We start from the raw sequence: 23631 nt of genomic DNA on the forward strand, positions 1-23631 counted from the left end.
CTCAAAAAAGGGGGGGCTTAGCACATCCTCTCAGCAAGTTAGCTGTTTTCATAGCTGTTACGATTTGAATTCAAGTTCCAGCTCTGCCGCTTGCTGGCTGAGCCACCTCAGTCAGTTATTTGACTTCACTCAGCCTCTGTCTTCATCTTTTATGACTGGGGATGATTCAGCTTCCAGGTGTTTGGGGAATAAGCTCGGTTTGGCACCTGGTAGCAGCTCAAAAAAAAAAAAAAAAAAGTAGATATTGTTGAGTTGTGTCTTCTCTTTTACAAAGGAACTTTCAAGTAGCTCAGGCCTGGGTGAGGTGCAGAGGTTTGGAACTGCTGAGGCTGAGACAGGTGGGGGGGGTGTGGTGAGGGGGTGGGAGCCCAGTCAGACCAGGGGCCCTGGCTCCAGGGACACCATGCCTCAATACTCAGTGACAGAGCAACGAGAACCAGAAGGGATCTCAGAGATCAGTGCTCCATTTTACAGATGGGAAAACTAAGGCCAAAAGAGAATTTAGTAAGTAAACATTAATAATGACCACAAATTGAGTAGTAATTGTGTCCAGTCATCTTGCTAAGCACCTTACATGCAATAGTTCATTTAATTCTTCTTTTTTTTTTTTTAAGATTTCATTTATTTATTCTTGAGACACACACACACACAGAGAGAGAGAGAGAGAGAGAGAGAGAGGCAGAGACACAGGCAGAGGGAGAAGCAGGCTCCATGCAGGGAGCCCGAAGTGGGACTCCATCCCGGGTCTCCGGGATCACACCCTGAGCCAAAGGCAGACACTCAACCACTGAGCCACTCAGGCGTCCCCATTTAATTCTTCTAACAGCCCATGAAAGTGGTCCTAGTAACATCTCTGTTGTCTCTGAATTACAGGTGAAAGCCAGCCCGGAGCAGAGAAATGGCTTTCTCAAGGTCACACGGCTCTAGGAGGCGGAGCTGGGCTTAGAATCAGGGTTCTACACCCTCAACACCACGACTAACATTTACTCAGCACTCGGCCACATGCTCAGGTGTGCCCCGATGCCATAGTTAACGCGTCTGACTTCTCAGAACCCGCTGAAGTCTGTGCACATATTCTCCGTTTCTCAGGTAAGGACAGTGAGGCTCAGAGAGGTGGGGTCACTTGCTCAGAATGACACAGGATCTGCTGGGCAGATGTGATGGGAGGAATACTCTATTGAGCAATAGGAGAGAAACTTCCGTGTGCACTAAGCACGTACTACTCCTCCCCCTCAACGGGCCCCTTGGGTAGATACTAGTAGCTTTGTTTCAGGTGCAGACACAGAAACTGAGGCACAGGGAGAGAGCCCTTTGGCCAGTGTCCTGCAGCAAACAAGAGGCCAAACTCAGATTTGAACTTGGATCTGCCTCCAGCATGTTCTTACCTCTCCACAGTGACTCACGCTGCCTGGGGGTCTGTCTGTGGACAGCAGCAGAGCTGAGACAAGAGCCCCAGTCTCCGAGTTCCTGTGGAGGGGGGGGTGTGATTGACAGTGAAGTAGGGGTGGAGATGAGAGAGGGTACCCTAAACCTCAGGGGAAGGGACCCTACTGGCCCTGCTGCAAGCTACCTCTCTGGGGAAGGGTGAGAAGCAGGCACCGGTTCAGGGGGCAGAGGGGCAAAAGTGGCCTAGAGAAATGATTGAATAAATGGCAGAAAGGCGTCCAGCTGCCTCAGGACCTAGGGGTGATGGGGTGACCTGTCCCCCACCAGATGCTCCCAAGGCACAGATCCTTCAGCCCTCATCACTGGCCATCTGCAGCACCCACGTCCCTCCCCCCGCAAGCAGGGGCCTTTATTTACGATCACCTTGGAAGGGTCGAGCAGACATATGTTGCTAAGGGTCGTTTATTCTTGTTTATAAAATTTATGGCTTCACCTCGATTACACACTGTCAGAACGGGAAGGATTGGACCCAAAGTCTCTTGCCGCATGACTGCCTCAGACGTGCGTACATCTGTTAACTCCGTAGGAGCTGTAGAGGGAAATAAGGTGGGTGATAGCTCAAAAGCTCGCTGTCCCGTCACAAGGTGTGGGCAGCCCGCCTCCAGAAAAGGCATCCGGGCACATACGTGGGAAGGAGGGGGTCAGGGTCTGCGATGGCTGCGCCAGGTGGCACCAGGACCCTGCCCCCTCCTGGCCATGGCCTGTCTCGGGTGCTCCGGGTTGCCTAGGGGGAGAGGAAGGGCTTGATCCTGAGGACCCCCGGGTCCGGCTGCAGGGCCTGGCAGCTGGAGAGATTTCTCAGCCTGTGACTCTCTCCACCTCCAGGCTTCAGCGGGGAGAGAGAGACACGGTCTCTCCACCGCTGGGGGATCAGAGACAGGTACGACTTTTCGGGAGAGCAATAGGGCAGTGCCTACGAAGCCCTAGAAATGTGCGTCATCATGGCCTGGCCAGTCCGTGTCCGAGAATTTTTCCAAAGGCAACAGATACATCGGTGGAACCAGCAGGATTTTTTCACACCAGTGCTGCTCATTACCATGAAAAACTGGAAAAGGTGTCCCACAATAGGGAGTAAATTGTCAAATAAGGAAAATGTTTAACAATAAGGGGCTGTAAGAAACACAAAACTACTGAAATTGATGGTGTCTGTGTATTTATGACTATGGAAAACTGTTCAACATCTCTTAAGTGAAAAAAAAAGTTATAAAATGGTATAGTATAGAATGACCTAATTCCTGAAAAAGAAATGTGTGGTGTATATACACCATGGGAAAAAATATGCAAGGATCTGTTCCATGTGTTAAAAATACCTCTAGGGGCACCTGGTTGAGCATCTGCCTTTGGCTCAGGGCGTGATCCTGGGGTCCCGGGTTCAAGTCCCACATCAAGCTCCCCACAGAGAGCCTGCTTCTCCCTCTGCCTGTGTCTCTGCCTCTCTCGGTGTGTCTCTCATGAATAAATAAAATCTTTTTTTAAAAAAAAAACCCTCTAAATCATGGGATTATGGGTGATTTTAACTTTCACTTTCATTTGTTTTGTTTTGTTTTTTTTTTTTGACAACATATTTGGGTTGGATTTGACAGAGGCTTACTTGTGTAACAAACATGAGTGCAAAAGAGAAGAGAAACTGACAATTGCTTGCCAGGCCTGTCATAAATCATCTACCTCTCTTGGGGTGTTTGGAGCCAGGGGAGGCTGCCAGAGCCATGGGGCCCCTCCAAAGTCTAGAAGCCTGCAGGACATGCCCCTGGTTGTTATCTAAGCCAGATGGCTATCTGGAGTGCAGCTCCTGTGCAGTCTGAACGTGGATGCTTGGCTTCCGTTCTAGGGCAAGAGAGGAGGGAAGAAAACTGACCCTGGCCCCACTGAGGATTGGGTCCGGGGTTGGGGGGGAGATAGTCATGCCAGCTTTTCACAGGATGCTCGGGATGCCGGCGTCCTTCTTTCTCCTCTGTTGGTTGCTGCATCTTTAACTTGTATGGGGTTTGAGAATAGACAGAGGACATTGACATCTATTTCGTTATATGGATCTTCACCATGGATTATCACCCCACCTTCACTGGGACAGACTGGCACCCTATCTGGTAAAGTGATGGAGTCCAGCGTGCCACAGTCAGCAGGTGGCAAAACCAGCACTTATCCCGGGCCTTCTGTCTCCAAGTCCAGCTTCCTTTCCCGACTATGTTCTGCAGGGACAGTGGGAGGGCTTATCCCAGGGAGAGAAGCACCAATGCTGGGTGATTGGAAGGGGCTGCCTGGAAGGAGCCGGAGGCTGGGTCCAGATCCAGCAGAGGGTGTTGGTAATCCATTAGTGATACCTAGCATGGTTTCCGATGGAAGTAGTGGAACAAAGGGTGTGTAATGGACATTTTGGGATTCCTGGGCCAAGGCCCTCACAGATTTCAAAGAGTAGGGACTCTAGAGGCAGGTATATAGTCTCCAAGCTGTCTGAGCGTGGTCAGACCGTCCCTCCAAGCCGGCTCTAAAAGTGGCTCTCTCAACCCCACGGTCCCTCAAGAGGGCCAACTGGCAGGACAGATTTCCCAGAGCTTTGAGGTGACGCATCAGGGTCATAGATCTCTGAGAACCAAATACTTATAAATCTGACTAATTGATGAGTCAGCCCTGATGAGCTCGCCACCATAATTCAGAATCTGTAATTACATTTCACATTAAAGCATGCAAAGTTCAGATTAAAGCTGGTGAGAAATAGTGTGACACCTCTCATTTCCAGCCCACCCCAGCCTCTGGCACTATCGTCCCCCCACCTCCTCCTGCCAGCAGGCAGCTGTCCTACGGCCAGGGGCTGTCATTCTAGAAGCCACATCTTCTCTCAGTCCTCTCTGGCGGTGCTTCCTTCCTGCTATGCTAGGCACCAGGTCCAGTTCTCCCTGCACCGCTGCATTTGGTGGAAGCAAACACTTCATTTAGGGAAACATTTTGAGTTTATGGTTTACGATGCCCTCCCACCAAAGACCGCTAAGAACGCACCCATAGTTGAACAATGTCAGACTGTTGTTGCAAGGAGAGAGCACACACACCCAGGGAAATGTGGGGGTGTTTCAGGAGGAGGATTTTTCTTTTTTTAAAGATCTTATTTATTTATTCATGAGAGACACAGAGAGAGAGAGGCAGAGACACAGGCAGAGGGAGAAGCAGGCTCCCTCTGGGGAGCCTGATGCAGGACTCGATTCCAGGACCCAGGGATCACGCCCTGAGCCAAAGGCAGATGCTCAACCAGATACCCCTAGAGGAGGATTTCTTTAGCTTGTATTGGGTGCTTTGGGGGGTGGTTCAAGGAAGCAGGGGCAGTTCTCAGGCAGTTAGCTACCTTAATAAATCTTATCTAGAAGGAGGAAGGAATAAATCACGTTAAAGCTGTAATGGCTGGGCTCAGTCGGTAGAGCATGTGACTCGTGATTTGATCTCAGGGTTATAGGTTCAAAATCCACTTGGGTGTAGCAATTACTGAAAAGAAAAAAAATCTAAACTCAACAATCTACCTTAAAAAATAATAAAGCTGGGGTTGCCTGGGTGGCTTAGTCTGACTCTTGATTTCGGCTCAGGTCCTGATCTCAGGGTCATGTGATTGAGTCGCCTTCTGGGCTCCCTGCTCAGTGGGAAGTCTGCTTGAGATTCTCTCTCTCTCTCCCTCTGCCCCTCCCCCTGCTTACATGCTCTCTCTTCCTCTCTCAAATAAATAAACAAATCTTAAAAAAAAATAAAGCTGTGATGGATATGTTGGAGGCTCAGCAGGCATAGCCCCCAACCTCAAGGACCTGGCTTGGCCACCCACCTTGCACACTCACATCCCCGTACTCCATACCCAGGGCATGACTGAGTATTTGGTCTGGGAAGTAAATGGAGTATTCATTATATGCCAGGCGTGGGACATGGCTGAATTCATTTGACCTCACAGCAACCCAACATGGGAAGAATTATCATTGCTTTGCAAGCTTGCAAAAGTTAGGCGACTTGCCCCATAGGGGCCATGGTAAGGAAGTAGCTGGGACCAGATACGAAGTCTAGTCTACTTCCAGACCCCGAGTCCTTGCCACTGCCCTGGGTACTGAGCAGGCTTTTGAAGTCCTAAAAATGGCAGGAACCATCTCGTGGATATTCGCTATGTTTGGGGACCCCTCATCCGGTCTCTTCTCTTCATAGCCGTGCCTCAATTCCCTTTGGGGTTTACTTTTCCCAGTGGGATACAATCTCCACGGGGGTCGCTGTCTTGTTTTCAACACACTGGAAATGATCTGATGGGTTTCCTATTAGTGCCTGTCTCTCCCAAAGCCGACCGTATCCTAGTGCTTGGTTAGTACTTGGCACACAGCAGGTGCCTGACAACATTTACTGAATGAGTACACGAAAGAATGACATCTGCGCCTTGCTCAATCTTTTTTCTTTCCCTGAAGAATGCTGGCATGATTGGAGCAAGGATGGGCTCCTGACTGGGGCCGAGCCATTCCTGCCGCGCGTCCCGAAGAGGCTCAGCTGAGGTCTGCTCTCTCTGACTCAGAACTGCCCTGGCTCCCGCTCTGGCTCAGCTCTGGTTCTTCCATCCTCAAAACCTACCGGTAAATCCCTTCTCAGTCTACATAAGGCAGAGCCTGGCTTCTGTTGCCTGCAGCTCAAGAACCCTCGCTGATAGGAAAGCTCCTGATGGCAGCTGGAGGTGGGCAGTTCCCAACTCCCAGTGTCATGGTGTGAATCTGTGGGACAAGACACCAGCTTGTTCACCGGGGGCCATGGTTACAGCCAACCCAGAAGGAAGACCAAGGAACTCTGGCCATTGCTGCGGAAGCAGTGGCAAGCTCACTGTCCTTATTAAGCTGGTTTGAGGGCTGAGGGGCAAGGCCTTCATAGACACCCCAGTCCCAAATGGAAGGGCACTGACCACGTCCTCCCTGGGTCTCTGGCCCAACTGGTGAGGACAGGGGCCCAGCTTGTTGGGAGAGGAGCAATGAACTAAGGAAGTGGTGGGGCTCCTGAAACTCCCACAGTCTGCCCCCAGAGCGGGTCACCTTTCGCCCAGGTATACTCTCAACCCAACTCAGCTTTTTACCTGTGTAGCTGGGGACAGTGCTGTTCTGCAGACTCACCTGTCCCAGTTTTGCCAGGACGCAGGGAGACTAGAGCTCTGGGATCCTCAGTGAGTCCTTAAAGATGTTATAGGGCCTTATCTGCAAAGGGGTGCAATTCTGTTTTCAGCAGTGCCCTCAAGGGTAGATGGGACAGGGATGAGCATCAGATGCAGGAGGGACAGAACGGCCCCGGGGCTTTGCTCAATCTTGAGCCCGTTGTGTAGAAGGCTCTCCCACTCCTCTTCTGTCTGCTTACACTTTGCTTAAGCGCTTTGGAGTGCGGCAAATCAGGGTTCGAATCTTGGGTCTGCCACTTACGGACTCTAGGGCCTAGGACAAGTCTCGTCGTCTCCGAATCTGTTTGTCCAGCTGTGAAGTGGGCACCCTAACAGTGCTGCACCGCGGGAGTGGAGCCATCACAGTACATGCTCAGATATCTCTTCCTTGGTTTAGATATGCCTCTTCCCCAACCGGATCGTGAGCTCTGTAGGGCAGCGGGGGCCGCATTCTTCCCGGCTAGGCCTCCAGCACCCGGCACAGCCTGTGGGTCTACTTGTGGGTGGACAGAAGCAGGCCTGAACACCCTGACAACCTGGCTACCTGGGCTGGCTCCCGGCTGCAACACCCACCAACTCCCAGGCCCATCGGGGGTCACGTGTGCTGGTGACAACCGCCCCACCCTGGGGGACGCTTCCTTCCTGGCAGAGTCCCTGGGGGGACACAAGGTTGGGGGCCAGCCTCTGTGGGGAGAGGGTCATGGAGCCCAATATCTGGTACAGGTGCCCAGAGCGGGCACCATATCAATAGGACAAAGTGTCACTCTGTCATGTGCCAGTCCCCACCCCCATCACCTTTAGGCTCAGTGGTGTGGAAGGCTGGGCGCCGTGCTCTGCTTGTGGCCAATGAGCAGCTACGCCACTCCCAGCCGTGGTGGGACAGCCTCATTCCTGTCCTTAGTGGGCGACGTGATGGGACTCCCACTGCTTAGCACCTCACCCTACGCCTGGCTGCCTCTTCCATCCCAGATGCCTCCCTGCCATCTCGGAAGTGCAAACCCTCTTTCCAGGCGAAAATAAAGGAACGCATTCTTATGGCCCCCTCCCCCTAAACATGGATGACCCCTCTTATGACCCCCAAGTAATGCTTGTCCCATTACCAGAGACGCTTTTTAGGGTGGGACTTACGCCCAGTTTTCAGACGACAGCGAGGCTGGGAGGGTTGAAGCCCCCTCGGCCAGTGGGAGGTGGGGCTAGGCTTGGTGCCCAGGTCCGTGTGACCGCACAGCCCCAAGCTGTCTGTGAGGTAATCAGGAGGGTCATGAATACTGGGAGTATTCTCACTGATGAGGAAAGAAGGCTCCAGGAGTTGGAAACTTGCCTAGAGTCACTCAGCTGACTCGAACCAGTTTTTGATGCCAGGCTCAGGGTCTTACCCCACCTGCCTGAACACCGGGCCCTGGCAGACGACGTGCTCCAACCTTTGCTCCTAAGTGCGGTCTCTGTTGTAGTGCAAAGCTGTCAGGGATGCAGGGCCCTGGGCACCCCTGGGCCTGCTGAATCAGGATCTTCCTGGTGACTCGTGGGCATGCGGATGTTTGGGAAGCTTGGATTTTGATTTCCTCTGCAGGCCTCCTTAGGGTCAGAGAAGCAGGGCACATCTTGTGGGATTCCTCCTGCTGTCACTGGGTTTTCTGTCATGCTCTCTTGGTGGAGGGTCTGTAAGACAACACAGGTCCCATCCCGGTCCACCCAAGTCTTTGAGTCTCCCTATGGCTCAGAGACCACCTAACTGCCAAGGGCTGGGAAAACAACAAAAGGAATGTGGGTGCTGGTCCCAGGTGCAGGGAGAGACTGGGCAAAGTGTGTGATGGGAGCTCAGGACATGGCGAGGACCCAGGCGAGGGAGCCAACAACCCAGGGCAGAGGGTGAAGCCCAGCAGGCGGCCTTCAGGATGTCCTGCTAACACCTATGGATGCCTCCTTGCAAGGACTCTGAAAAACAAAAATAATTCCAGAGAGGACATTGGCTAGGTCTCCAGGAAAAAATATGACAACAGTTACACCAGCCACGAATCACTGTCCACAGAGGGCCCGGCAAAGGCTGGGGTGCTCCAGGCCACGCTGCATCGTGGCAACTGCTACTCCTAATGTACAGAAGAGGGAAGGGCAGCTCAGAGATGCCAAGGGCCTTATTGCCGGCCTCACGGCGAGTGAGCGGCAGTGCTGGGGTGCGAACCCAGTTCCAGAGGCTCCATGTCTGCACTGTTCCGTGCCCTCAAAGCCCTGAGGGCTTAGGCTCCAGAACCAGTTGCCATGAGAGCATGAGCTTGCAACAAATATTAGCTCTCATGATCATAACGAGCAAGCGACTTCACTCTGACTCTGAAGTAAGAGAGGCCCAAGGATCCCGTCTAGGGCTCGTGAGTGTGTGTGTGTGAGGTGGCTGGAGGGCACGTGAGCCTGGAAATGTTCCGGCCAATTCCCCACTGGCAGCGTGGGGTGGGAGTGTGCCTTTCCGCCATCCTGCAGAAGTTCCAGAGGGAGATCTTGGAGAGACTTCTCCATGGGATTTCTCGCCACCCTGCTGGGACTGTGGGTGGCAGAAGCTACTGGAGGTTAGGCCAGGGCCTGATTTTTTTTAACTTTAAAATTTATTTTTTATTTTTTAAAAGATTTTATTTATTCATGAGACAGAGAGAGAGGAGGGGGAGAGAGAGAGAGAGAGAAGAGAAGAGACACAGGCAGAGGGAGAAGCAGGCTCCATGCAGGGAGCTCGATGTGGGACTCGATCCTGGGTCTCCAGGATGACACCCCGGGCTGCAGGTGGCACAAAACTGCTGTGCCACCAGGGCTGCCCCAGGTCAGGGCCTGACTGATGGGCCACGGTCAGCTCCGTCTTCTTCTAGTGCAGGGTGAGCAGATGTGGGAAAAGGACTGACCTGGTGCCAGGAACTGAGTAGGGTGCATGTCACACATCGTTCCACTTAATCCCCGCACCCCCTGAAGTGGGCACTGAGATTCTCAGGAGGCACATGCAGAGGCCGACCCCGGGACTGAGCCAGAAAGTGAGGGTTTGGGTGTGTCCCTGTGGTCCTGAGCTCTTGCTCGGCTTCTTGAAAAAGTGCACCAAACGAATCACTTTTCAGGTCTTTAACTATTCTTATGGATCCAGGAAATAAGTCTAAGGCCTAAGGAGTCCTGGCTCTACTGCAGGTTAGCTAACCTTAGAGATAACCCATCTGCCCATAACCCTGCCACACACTTTTAGCAGCGCGACATTTGCTAAGTCAATAGGACAGATGGGCTGGTAACTTGGCTGCAGTCAGAGACATGGTGGGGACCAGTCTTCCTCCAACTGTGATCCACCTCAATATTCCTAGGCACTTGCTAGTTCTGTCAGTGTACTAAAATTGTCTTCATTTAAATAATTTTTAAAAACCCACTTGTTTTCCCTGGTTATAAAAACTTTCTCTTTGCTGTGATAACTTGTAAAGGCCAAAATGTCACAGAAAGAGGCTTTAGATTTTATAGGTGGGAGTCTCTCACTGAACACTACCAAAATATTTGGGGGAGGTTGACAGTATTCTTCCCATTTGGTGGTATAAACGCTCCGTGTGGGAAGACCCAGCACCCACGAATTCCCCAGATGCCCAGGCATTTTGACTCGTATAAAAGGGCTGTCAGGTTTTTAAGACTTCTTTGCCGAGTCCCAGGATTTCAGTAGGCCAGCCTTCTCCTTCTCCAACCCTCCGGGGACTCCAAGCCAGAGGAAGAAGAAGCAGGGGTGAGAACTCATAGGAGGATGAGGGGAAAAGCTACCTGAGGTGAAGCTGGAAAAACAAGCCAGTTTGAGATGGGTTTTCTACTGAGCATAAGTGTGGGCTGCAGAGAATGACACAGGGCTATGATCCACAGTGATGAAGCAAAGCCCAAGAGACTCCGAAGTGGCTGTAAAATCTGCCTTCGTCTGCTTGAGTCGTGGATGGTTTTCAATGAACACACATCTATTGGCTGTACCCATGACTGTAAAACACAAATCTGGGCTGCCGCTGGGAAGGAGGTGAGAAGGACAAGGGCCTGCCTGGGTGGTGCTGGAGAGGACCTTAGCTTTAGCTGAAACGTGTTACCTCTCAAAGCAGAATTGGAAGCAAACAGAACATTGTCGACAGTTACTAACCCTGCTTCGCCGGCGAGACTCAGGTATCTGCTATGTTATCCTTTGCATCTTCTTTCCACCTTGGAAGCCTACATGCCCCATGAGCTCCAAGCAGGTGGCCCCTCATGAGCAACCCAGGCACATGGTCGTAAAGCGCTCCTTCTCCGGATAAAAAGCAAAACACAGCCATCATGTGCTGAAGTACAAATTTAATAAAGCCGTTGATCACGTTTTAATCCCTAGGTTATCTATGAACAAAAACAAAACAAAAACCACCCCACAACTTTTTAGAGCCATCAAGAGCCATCAAGGTGTCAATGAACACCAACCATAAAGTACAGATTCAGTGTTTTAGTGCAATATTTCCAGCTGAAGAGAAAAATTTAAAGAAATTACAAACCACACCTCTCCTTGTTGAAAGAACAAATAAAGTTGATGTCAGAACTTAGCAACCGCTCTCTCCATAGCCCCACACTGGCGGATCCTCAGGCCATCAGGGTCAAGACAGAAGCAAATGTCTTTGTGCAGGCTGACAGTCATCTGGGCCCCAGCACAAATGTACAAACCTGCTCAGTGCGTGCATGAGCACACACACATGCTCAGAGGAGGTCCTCAGAGGAGGTCTTCAAAGGAGTCGAGTATTTAAAGTGGCAAATTCATAGAATCAGAGGCTGCTGACAAATTTTAAATAACAAATTCCTGTCTGTCTTTAAATTCCGTGTCATCTTTCCATCAAAGTAAAACATAAACTCTGTTTTCCAGAAGCCTGGGGACCCTACTAGAGCCAGGCTGCAACCTGGGCAGGACATGGCACCCAGCTGCAACCCTCTGATGGGAAGCCATGGAGATCAGTTTCACCCACTTTGCCACCAACATGAAGATTTTTGCCGGAGGGTGCTTTGCTGCTCGGTAGAAAGCTGCACACACCCCCAGCCGGCTCCACAGAACAGAGGAGGGACCAGGTACTCCTGGCTTTGATCTTGGGGATGCAGGAGGAACTTGATGGGAGGGCGAGGGGTGATGGCTGTCAACATAGACCACAGACACGGCCTCTGTCTCAATTCCCTGGATCTAGGATAATGTTCTCATGATAAGGGGGAAAAATGAGGGCAAAGGAGCACAATGGGTTGGAAGAGAAAATGAAGTAAAAAAAACCAAAACCCCAAAAAACCTAACCCAGAGTCTCCTCGGCCCTTTGAGCTTCTGTAAGTATGAAGGGCTCCTGGTGCCCCATGCTGAGGAAAAATGAGTGGCAAGACCCAAGTTTCTCAGGATTTTCCCATCAACAGAGGAAAGCCAATGCCCGGCCGGGCTGGGTGACTCGGCTAGTGTTTGTTCCTTACTAAACAATGAGCAGGGCAAACAAGCAGGGGAGGAAGGCAGCTGCCCCCTTAGGAATCAGCAGGCTTTAGGGAAGAGCCAGCACCCACTGGAAACGGACCTGCTTTTAAGGGCCAGTGGGTTTTTTTTTTTTCCCCAAAGCCAGAGTGCCAATGTGAACAGACGAGACGGGATCAAGCCAGTGGAGGCCTCCTGGCAGCTCAGCCTGCTGAGGACTCAGAGCTTCTGAGGTGAGACGGGAGGAGACACTGCCGAGTGTGGAATGCGTGGTTTCAAGGTGGGGGCAGTGCCCCAAACTTCCTGGGCTCCACAGGCTTCCTGGCAGGCACCTCTGCTTCCCTGGGGAGCAGGTGAGCCTGACTATGTGGAGAGAGGCCGCTGCAGACGGGACAGAGGCAGAGACTTTGTCGAGTGCATAGAGGCTTGGCCAGCCCTTACCTGAGTAAAGAGTTTTCAGAGACGGAAGGAGAGCATCTCGCCCGTAGTGGGCTTTGTGCATTTAGGACCGAATCATGAAAACTGCTCTGGACCCTTGGAGTTCCTGGGACTTGTTCACGCACAGCTCATTCAGAAAGTTAAGGAAAGAAAAGACTCACCAGAAAACCAAACTATCAAGAGGAGAAGGCTCTCTGTGGTCACTGGCCTGGGCTTTAGGCCCCAGAAAGCAGGAGAAAAGGACCAGCGCTGGTGAAACCTGGAGGTTTATTCTCAACACCCTTCCCATCAGTGTCACCTGGAGAATGCTATGTAGTCGTCACGTGCGTCCCAAGTTGTTGAGGCCACAGGGGAGTCTCATGGCTATAGAGAGTAAGAGGTCACCTGGCTTGTTGGTCACCCACTCCCAGGGCGACGCTGTCCCCCTGGAGCTGAAGGTTCCTGGGCTCCCAGGAGCCAGCCAGGGAAGGTGATGGGAGTGAGGGCTAGGAGAGTTCGAAGCCCGTGTTCATGCTGATGGCGTACCTCAACTTCTCCCGGAGAACGCTCTTCTTGCTGTAGTTGGGCAGCTTGAGCAGGTTGAAGCAGGTGGAGGAGGTGGGCAGCCGGCCACCTGGCTCCCGCTTGCGGATGGTGAAGAAGCCCCGGAGGACACTGCCCAGGGTGTCCCCAGTGTCCTGTAAGCACACACCACAGCCTTGGTTGGGAGGCACCTGGCTTGGGAGGCACCTGGCTTGGGAGCCAAAGTGGGCGACCCAGGGGAGGACCTGGCTAGCCTTCGGGGCTGAGCAGAACACCGGGCCGGTGAGTGTGCCCCTAGCTGCCTGAGGCCAGCCCACAAAGGGAAGACAACTGGTCTTGAGTGGTGAGTGCACAGAAGCAGCCCCAGCGGCCCAGGCCTGCATGGGGGACTGCTGTGTTAGCTAAGTGCTCAGAAAGGGGGCCTTCTGGATAACTGCCAGTTATTGGTTAACCAATTTTCAAAGAGCCAGACTACTGCAAACATACTTTAGGTACAAAAACACATCTAAATGCAGCCTCCCATTGCCTCTTGCAAATGCCGTAGCCCACAGCAGACTATAATATGGGGCAGCCTTCCTTAAGTAAGGGGGCTGAGGGTTATCCAGAGTCACATCAGGGACCCGGAGCCCAGGCTGCAGCATCCTGAAAGGCAGCTAGGCTCAGAGGCTGCTGGGTTTTTGCAGGAGGGGGAGAGGGGCTGAGACATTTTTAACAATGGCTACTATTCGAGCACCCCTTCCACAACGTATGATAACCCGAGCCATTTGTTCTCCCTTACAGGTGAGGAAATGAAGTGGCTGGCCAGACATGAAGGAGCAGCAGGTGGAGGGCTGGCACTCAAGCTTTGCACCTGCCCCACTCCTGAGCCAGTGTCCGTATCACTCTCCCACACAGCCTCTCAGACCTGGAGCCCAGGCCAGCCCATCAGCTACTAAAACCACCCCAGGTACCTTTCCTGAGGGAGTCAAGAGAAAGGGCCTTCTGAGAGGACTGAGGCCCCCGAGTAGCCCGGGTCATCCTCTACGGGACCAACTGTTCCCCTGGCTGGAGGACTGTGGAACCTTCTCGCCTAGAAGGTGCCCCACCCTGCCCTGTGGACACAGACTGGGTGAAGGCTCCAGCCAGGGGGCACAGCAAACCAGCCCCAAGAGCAGCTGATGTCCCCCAGTAGTGGCAGTACCTGATCATCTGACACTTCGACACAGCGGATGGAGAAAGGAGGCTTGAGGTAGGCAAATCCCAGGAGCGGGGGCCTGGAGCAGCTGGTCACAAACTGCAACGCAAAGCAGGTAGGGGGACAGAGTGGGGGTCTCGTTCCCTCAGCAACAGGCTCCTTGCAGGCGAGCCACATTTTCTTTTGCTTTCTCCAGTCACGGTATGACAGGAGGGTGACAACTGGTACACATCTCACGTCTCTCTTAAGGGCATGGCTCTTGAAGGTTAAAACCCATGAAAACCCCACCAGTGGATGTGACCAGTCACTGGTGTGTGTGGAGAAGGTGCAGCTGAAGAGGTCCAGGGAACTGATCTCCTGTGGGACTGGCATGCAGGTCCCTGCTTAGAGAGATACCATGCACGCAAGCACTGGGGGTAGGGAGACTTGGCACAGGAGAGAGGGTGTGCAGGTGCATTCCCCTGACCTGGCCTGCCAGCTTCACAGAGCAGTTTCTGTGAACCTGGCTCCTGGGGCCTCAGCATGTGGACAACAACCCAGTCTCCAGCGCCTGCAAGGCTGAGGGGCACACCAACACACCCAGCACCCGGAATAGGGCCTGTGGGCAGCCAGCCATGCTCCCTTGCTAGACTCTTGGGATGCCTTGCACCTTTCAGATGGCAGCATCTGTTATTTCCTCACACATGATAGCTCATGTCTGCATAGAGGAATCGGAACAATTTAGAAATCCAAGTGATAAACCATTTACTTTTTAGAACTGAACATCAGCTGAAAAAGGCTGTCCCTTTTCCAAGGGATGCATGGACCCACTACTCACACTAGGCTGTGCTTCAAAACTCCACGGCAAGCTGAGTGTTTGGGTCTTAACATAAATACTACCATTTAAACTGTGTTCTAAATGGCAGTGAGAATCCTGAGGGCATCCAAATAGGTTTCAAAACGCATTTTAACAGGTTTCAAAAACCACTTTTATACAAAGTATTGATGTTACTATCTAGTACATTTTATCTCCCACCAGCCAAAGCACAGCAGCAGCTCCTATTAAGAAGGCAGGGCTGAGCACTGTGCTGAGTGTTCTGGGACCTGGCCTCATCTAATTACTCCAGGGAAGCGTGTGATTCGTTTTTTTTTTTTTTTTAAGATTTTATTTATTATTCATGAGAGACACACAGAGACAGAGAGGCAGAAACACAGGCAGAGGGAGAAGCAGGCTCCATGCAGGGAGCCTGATGTGGGACTCGATCTCCGGTCTCCAGGATCACAACCTGGAGCTGAGCTCCAGGCTGAAGACAGTGCTAAACCATTGAGCCACCCGGGCTGCCCGATACGCTCTATTTTAAGGATGACAGAGCCAGCAGAGCCAGTGCCTATCCCAATTGAGGCTGCTCAGACCTACTGCATGCCACAAGCCACAGCTGGTCAATGGAAGGAGTAGTGCTTTCACTCTCCTGGGACAGGAAGAACAGAGGGCATAGGAAGCTGCCATCTGCTATTGTTACATCTAAAGAATGCATAGTCAGGCCCACTCCTGTATAAAACTTGTGTCTTCCACCTGACGCTGGGGCCTGTCTGAAGGAACCGCAGGTCTGGCTACCAGCTATCCAGAGACACAAACATGCCTGCTGTGTGGGAAAGACGGTACACAGGAGACACTGGCTCTCTCTTCTTTCTAGGAGGGGCAGGGTGAGTGCAGTTTTACAGGCTGCAGGGAGGGTTTTGCCTATACAAGAGGCACTGCTGGAAAAATGGAATTGATTCTCTTAAGAATCAATTTCTGGAATTACGTCCACCTGCCTACCCCAAGTCCTTTAAAACCTGTAGGGATGACCCAGGAATTGCTGCATCTGTGAGTGGGGGGCCTCCTTGATGGGAATGACCTCTCCTCAGAATGAAAATCCAAAGAGAAACAAAACCTACTGCCATTTCAACTGGTGGTGATATTGTTTGTGTTGTTTTAACAACCAAGGTCACTGAAGACCATTCTAGAAACCCAAATGTCCAAAGGAAAATATTTCAAGGCACTTAAATTTACTCCCAGAATATGGTGACACATTCATGATAAAATACCAAATAGAAGAGCAGGTGGCCAAGTGATGATTCCATCTTTATAAAAATACACAGGTAGGTAACACATACACAGACAAGTATATATGTCATCCAGGGTCCTGTAAGATGTTTTGTCAATGTCAGGAATGGGCACCAACACGGTGGCATTGGTGAAATGTTTTGAACTTTTACAACCTTAAAGACACTGGTATGAAGGAACTGGTTAACTGGTTAACAGAGTGGCTGCACTCTGTTTGCAAAAATACACATTGCTATCAGCCTACTCAATCATGCATGTTTTCTTGGCACATTGTATGTGTTCATGCTTCACACTACTGAGGAAAGGGGTACACAAAGGCAGTCCCTGGAAGGTAGGAATGGAGACTGTGCAAAAGTTTGCTTGTCTGGGGGCACCTGGCTGGCTCAGTCAGTGGAGCATGTGACTCCTGATCTCGGGGTTATAAGTTTGAGCCCCATGTTAGGTGTAGAGATTACTTAAAACAAAACAAAACAAAACAAAACAAAACAAAAAAAAAACCTTAAAAAAATTCTGCTTGTCTGTGTTTCGAGGTAATGAACACCATTTACTTCTGTCAGGAAGGAAAAAATGGGATATGAGCAAGGCTGGCATCAGTGAAGGGGAAAGCAGAGTGCTGAGCTCAATGGACTCAGGCCCATGCAGGCTAGTTTCAGCAGAGGGCTACACAGCAGCCTCCTGCTGCACCTTGAGCCTGTCTGTTTGCTGCATGACCTACCAGGTAGGGTGGCCTCTGGGAAAGTATATGCTGATGATATGAGGTCCTCTTGATCATTTTGTTTTTCCCCCCAATGTAAATGCTTACATCAAGTGGCCTCTAGGTTTAGGAGAACATCTATGAACACACATATAGGTAACATAAAATACCTTCAGAAACATTGCTCTCTCGTCAGGTGTGAAGTCGGAGGCCAGAATATCCCAGAGCCAGATGATGACTCTGTGACTTCCGTGAAATCCACCGTAGTACACCGTGTGCTTCCTGAAAACAGTGCAGACGAGGGGCTCAGTCACACATTCCAATGAGTGCTCACAGAACCAGGCAGCAACGGAATTGAGACAAGTGGCACAGCGAACCCTGGCAGGCAAGGGTGATTTCTGACTTCTCTTAAAGACACAAGGTCATGCCTTCATAACCCACATCCCTGGAAGCTACGTGAGTGGGGAGCTCAAGAACTGACCCTGCTATTCCCGAGTAGGAGCCAACAGGAGCTCCTATGCTGCCATTTCCCGGAACTCTGGAGAGCCCAGCACTCCTTGAGACCTGCTTAGTCTCTACTTCTATGTCTCTCAGGAAATAAGTGGTTGAGTTTTTATTCCAGAGCAATTCACCTGGTGATCTGGGAGGAATACACTTGGGGGTGGGCTCCTGAAACAAAAGGAGCCCAGCAAAGGAACAGTTTGCTTTCCAGGAGACTCAAGATTTCACCTCCCCACCTCCCACCTCACTGGCTTCTTACTTTAAATCTTCCAGATCAATCTCAGCATTGTCACCGGAGATGAGACGCTGTAGCTCAGGGGTTGAGAACATCCGGGTCCACTCGGGCTTGATAATGGAGCGGAATCCACTAATGAGGGCAGCTGTCTGGTTTTTTATTTGAGTGTGCATCCGAAAATGTGCCATCAGATGGATGTAGCTAATCCTGTTGCCGACAGGAGAAAACAATGGGAATTAACAGGTCAGGCTGGGCTGTTACCAGCGGCTGAAAGAGGAGTCCAGTCATTTCTGGACCACTTCACAAAAACACAAGTGGTACTAGGGTGTTTCACCAGAGCTATGATGCTGATGATGATGGTGATGCTAGCTAACCTTTCTGAATGGCATGCTGGGTGCCACTGTGGTATGCACCATGCATTCAACGGCATTACTTCATTCACTCTTCCCCTAAAACCGGTGGGTCAGACATCAGGGAATAATCCACTGTACCAAGAACCCAACTGAGATATTCTCCAGGTAAAGAGAAGGTTTTTCTTCAGTACAAAGGGTGCTTTTTGGACTTTTATTTAATTTCATCTGATTAAGAGAGAATTCAGTCCTCCAATAAGTTTTAAAGTGGAAAAAAACTGATTTCATGATGAAACCTCAATCAAAGCCTTGCTAATATGGACCAAGATTCCAAGCCATGAAAAGCCTGCTGGAAGTTGTGACCAAATGCAGCTGGCTTACATTTAGGTTCAATGGGGAAGTCAAGAGTGCTAACACTGGTTCCGAGCAGATGATCCTTCTTTCCTGAGCACCAAAACCTCATCTACAACTGTATAATACAATGCAAACCTTTCAAACACGTTAAAGCCAGCCTTTAGCCAGGCTAGTATTGCTGATTTCTTAGCAAAGAACCTGAGCCCAGCCCAGGTATAACTCCCCAAATCCCAAATTAGCAGAGTCCAAATAAAAATTTTACCCCACAATGCTCAGATCTGAGTTACTGACCTTGAAAATGTGCCTATTTAAAAAAATGATTCGGCAGCAGACTCGCACACTGAAATGCTTAAATAGGATTCTCTCTCCATTATTGCTACTCCTGTCATGTACGCTTTGAAGCAGGTTGCTGATACCGTTGCATTTTATTAAAACCTTCCCCACTTAATGGCCCCCAGAAAGTGCAGATCAAATATCACCCCTAGGGCAGCCTGGGTGGCTCAGCAGGTTAGTGCTGCCTTCAGCCCAGGGCATGATCCTGGAGACCTGGGATCTAGTCCCACGTCGGGCTCCCTGCATGGAGCCTGCTTCTCCCTCTGCCTGTGTCTCTCCCTTTCTCTCTCATTCTCTGTGTCTTTCATGAATAACTAAATAAAATCTTTAAAAATATATATATATCACCCCTAAAGAGGGCAGAACTGGCATTTCAAGGCCTTTTAAGTCCATCTGTCCAACTGAATCCCCTTGCTCTTATGCTAAGCTTTTTGTTGAGAATGTTTAAGAGTTTGTGAAGCAGCTTTCCAGACAGGTCTCCTGGCAGGACGGGAGTCTCACTCCAGCACAGGCTGCAATGACCTGCTGCCTCCGGCTGTGATCTTTGCCCCTTCTACTATCACCCTCAGGCCATCATGCCTAGCAAAAACACAGCCCATCTGGGGGTGGCAGGCTCTATGTGACATGTCACATATCTGACACTGGTGACGTTCACTGTTCTCATCTATTAATACCCCCTTCTTTGGGCCAGACATCCTGAAAGGTATTTTACATGCAAGACCTTATAGAAGCTCTCTGAAGGGATGGTTCTAGGCACACGGCAGGCAGCAACAGGATACGCCCCTCCTCTGACACCCCCAGGCAGCACCTCCCAACCTGAGCTCCCGGCTCTTTTCTCAGTTGTCCAACTAATGCCCTGTAGCCAGGAGTCAAAACTGGTGTCTTTCATCCAAGAGGAGAATCTGGCCTATTCTTTGGACCACAGTGACAGTCTAAATAAAAGCTCCACAAGCATGCAGGCTGACCCAACCACCTGAGCCGAGAGGGGCAGGATGTTCAGGAACACCAGGCTGCAACGTGCATCTGATCCAAATGACTCACCAGGTGGGATTGAGCACTCACTTGTCACTGGGAGAGTGATGCTCAGATTAACAGTTCAGATGCTCAGCTGAGCCTGGCGGCAGGAGAAGATTGATAGATTGACAAAAGGGCCAAGATCTACTCCTCATGCCAGGTTCTACTGTTTTAATTAGGTGAGAATAGTGCAGGTGGAGACAGTGCATTGAGGAGTTTTGCTTCTCGGGACCAAAGAGGTTGACATTTATGATAGATTTCTAAAAGCCTGTTATCTGTGACAATGGCTGCCGGGCCTCAGAGTCTCCCCACGTCTAAGGACCTGTCTGTGGCATTTGAATTCATCACTGTGTCTTCTCAAGAACAGTGTTTTATACAACTGCCACATGCTATCATTCCAGAATGATCTGCCCCTCCAAGGTATCTTTCCGCCTCTGTGCCCTCTGGGTTCAGGACTACGTGCTTGAGCGGCTCAGAATCCATTTGTCTGCATCTCGAGCCGTCATTAAATCCCTAGGAACACCGTGGCCTGGGTGCCTCTGACCTTAGATGTGCTGCTGCAAAAAATAAATTGTCAATTCTTATTTTGCAAATCGAATTTAATACAATTTTGGCCTATGAACTGTAACCAGTAAATTCCATTATGATATTTATGGCCTCTTTCTACTTCAATCTATCTTAATAAATTCTCAAAGTAAGACCAGAGAACCAGAATGAAGTCTTTTCAAGTGCTGACCTTAAAAATCTAATTGCTATACTCACTTATTTTCATTCGTAACAGGAATGGTCTTCCCTCCAGGAATCAGTTCATGGCAAACAAGCTGGGGGAGAAGACGGGGACCAATTACTCGAGAGAATTCTAATGGGGAAATAAGGCTTCCTGAAGATGAAAGGGCCTGATGCCAACGTCCATAATAACTACAGAATGAAGACGGAACATGTTTGGGAATAATCATTTTCACAAGAAGCCAGGGCTTAAATATCAACAAGCAGACCTAGCACAATCAATATGGAAGGTTTTTTTCTCATTTGATCCTCATTGAGACATTTGTACTGAGGCTTCAAGATGCTGTGGAAGGGACCATATTAGCATTTATGAGCACAGTATGACGGTTAAATAAATGTTGGTACAATCGTACCCTGGAATGTTGTACAGCTATTACAAAAATATGATGAAAATGTGTATTTGCTGAGAAGGTGAGGAAAAAAGATTATATAATAACATTAATGGTATGATATGATTTCTGCAAAAAAAAAATTATGTACAAGCCCAGGGAGAAAAGTCTGAAGAAAAACAAACCACATATTAACAGTGGTGTTCTCCTGGCACTGCCACTGAAATGGGTTTCTTCATCTTTGTGCTCATCTTATAGCTGAATCTGTGATTATTTAGCAGTTTACATTTTTATTGTCAAAAGAGAAAATTATCAGGAGGAAGGTTCAAAACCTGATTAAAAATTTGAAAACCATAGAATCAAGCATTTTCCCTCAACTTCAGGACTTTCTGGGGGTCACCTAAAAATCAAAGAATGAAAAATTTTAAAGCTTATTTTAACAGAAATTCTATTAATAGAATATCCTGGGTCTCTAATGATGAAGAAAGGAGTGATCATGGCCTCTAGTCCCACCGCTGGCAACACCTTGGGGCAACTGGAGGATTTTAAAGCTGGAAGGGCATTTGGCAAGCCCCCTACTTCGTGTTTCCTGCAAAGGGCTCCAGGGAGTGCCTTGTCCATGTCCTATTACTTGGAGAAGTGTACTGGGGGAAGGTGGAGGTCAGCACAGCTACACTACATTCCTCCCTCACAGGCTCCTCCTCAGAGTGTTCACACACCAGTGTGCTAGGGGCTCTCTGGAGAGTGGGGCCTGCAGGCATTCATAGAGTCACACTGGTACTTTTGTACCAGTCACACAAGGTACATTTGTGAAACAAGAGAATTGGGGCTCGGGGAGACTGAGTGACCTCTCAGAAGTGATGCAGGCTTGGCTCCAAGAAGCCAGTTCTGCACTACGAAGCTCCAGGTTGGGTTTCTCCCAGTCTTTAGGCTATAGAAGCACGGAGGCTCAGGCAGGTGTTTGCTGGGACATAACTGGAGGGTGCTGAGGGCACTTTGGGGAAGAGCCAAGACAAAAACTATGGGAGGAGACTTCTCTGCTACCACAGTGTCCAGGATCTTTTCTTCCTGCCCCGCTCTTTATGATAAGCAAGAGCAAGGACTGGTTTCTGTTCGAGGCACTTGTCGGGTGGCTTCTTCCCCTCTCCAAGTCACAAGCCTTGGTGTGTGACAGCTAATCCTCACCATGGCAACGAAAAGCAATGTTACAAATGGGGAATTAGAGCTTCCATCAGGAATGACCTAAAGTGCGATCTAAGCAAAGCAGGGTCTCTGTGGGGAGCTCTCCAAGGGCCAAGCAGGCAAAGGCCAGGTCAATTGGGAACAGAAGGGGGAACGCCCCCTGCCCCCCTTGCTGGGGAGGCAGGAGTAGGGGGATGGACGAGGGAGCCAGACACAAAAGGACCGCCAGCCTCGGTTTGCAGACCTTCCGGGGAAAACACCAAGAGTGGGGCAGGTACCAGGAAGCCAGTGGAGGGCAGCAAAAAATTGCTCTGCCATAGAGGCCAACTTACCTGACCCATAACGTCCTCGTCATATGACAGAGTCAGGCCCAGGTCAGCGATGTCCCCGTCGTACCGCTAATGCAACAGAGAAGAGGCAAGTGTTGGGACCCAGGAAGGCCATATCCTTGAAAGCTTTAACACTTCCTGTCCTACACAGTGCTGCATGGGCAGGACCGCTATGGCTGCCACCCAGCCTGAAGCAAAGGGAAAGGCCACTCGTCACCATGAAGAAGTAGGAATGCCCAGAAGGGGACATAGGGGCCTATAGTGGCTACAGAGCAGCCCCTGTGGCATAGCAGGAGATTACCTTCTAGAACGCAAGAACCCTGAGGCCTTCACTTCACTGAGTTTACGCCAACCTGCAGCTAAGCCCTCTGCCATGCCACACTCACCTTAATGGACGTGAGGTTTTTATAGAACTCGGAGTCCAGTGAAGGAAGCTCATCCACAGAGCTATAGAAGATACTGTGGTGGTGCCCGAGCAGCTGGCTCAGGAAGAAGGATGCGAAGGGCACGTCTACCACAATTCCCTGTGAGAGGAGACACAGAAGCTGGCTGTCTGCCACGCAGGACCCCATCTCAGTGTCCTCGTTGGTGTGGCTTAGGCTGCAGAGGGGATCCGAGGGCACCAATGACACATCTCTAGGGGCTTCCTAAACTTTCCATGTGGAGACCAGGACCTCCCGCCACTTACTCAAGTACCTCCACAGCACACCACAGCACAGCAGTTAAGGGCACAGGCTTTGGAGTTGCACAGCTCAGAGATCAAATCCCAGCTGCGCTGCTGCCTGGCTGCAGGATGTCAGCTCTCTCCTCTGCAAATGGGGACCAGCACGGCTATCCAGTTTTAAGGATTTAATGAGCAGGATGGAGAGGAACACAAAGCATAGGATCTCACATGAAGACAGAGCAGGAGGAAGCCTCCAGGAGAAAGACCGATCTAAGCTAGACGTAAGGAGTACAAGCTCTCTCGTGCAAGGTCCATGGGCATGCCCCAGGGAGGGAACACAGAGCTTTCTAGCCATAGCACAGTGTGCAAGGAATGAGGCCAAAGAGTCAGGTAGGGCCAGATCAGGAGGGGCCTCCTGAGCCTCCTAGAGTCTGAACTGTATCTGGAGGGCAGTGGAGAGCCCTAAGAGGGCTCTAGGCAGGGAAATGCCAGGTTTGTATTTGACATGGAGAATGGACTGGAGAAGAAAGACAGAAAGCAGAAATACAGCAAGAAACCACTGCATAACACTGGGGAGAATGGACAGATTGTTCTAGATGGGGACAAGTATGCAAGTC

At 50.5% G+C, this 23631-nt stretch overlaps 1 protein-coding gene and 1 long non-coding RNA gene across 4 annotated transcripts in view; both read right to left on the bottom strand.

The window, feature by feature from the left end:
• Positions 1–1830: 1830 nt before the first annotated feature.
• Positions 1831–6542, bottom strand: LOC144300021 (uncharacterized). The gene is made up of 3 exons (XR_013366678.1): positions 4215–6542; positions 3112–3270; positions 1831–1975 (listed from the first exon to the last, which is right to left on the bottom strand). It is a non-coding gene; the product is annotated as an uncharacterized LOC144300021 (long non-coding RNA).
• Positions 6543–10877: 4335 nt separating this feature from the next.
• The window catches only part of UBE3B (ubiquitin protein ligase E3B), a 53226-nt gene continuing 40472 nt past the window's right edge, over positions 10878–23631 (bottom strand). For all 3 annotated transcript variants that reach the window (XM_077876008.1, XM_077876009.1, XM_077876010.1), the window contains 7 exons: positions 22737–22874; positions 22354–22419; positions 20487–20545; positions 17698–17880; positions 17108–17219; positions 14164–14256; positions 10878–13138 (listed from right to left, as the gene is read on the bottom strand). In XM_077876008.1, coding sequence (XP_077732134.1) covers positions 12947–13138; positions 14164–14256; positions 17108–17219; positions 17698–17880; positions 20487–20545; positions 22354–22419; positions 22737–22874 — 843 coding nt within the window. In that variant the 3' untranslated portion in view covers positions 10878–12946. The remainder of the gene's footprint in view (positions 13139–14163; positions 14257–17107; positions 17220–17697; positions 17881–20486; positions 20546–22353; positions 22420–22736; positions 22875–23631) is intronic.

Source organism: Canis aureus, chromosome 27 (assembly GCF_053574225.1).
Source record: "Canis aureus isolate CA01 chromosome 27, VMU_Caureus_v.1.0, whole genome shotgun sequence".
NCBI classification, from domain to species: Eukaryota; Metazoa; Chordata; class Mammalia; order Carnivora; family Canidae; genus Canis; species Canis aureus.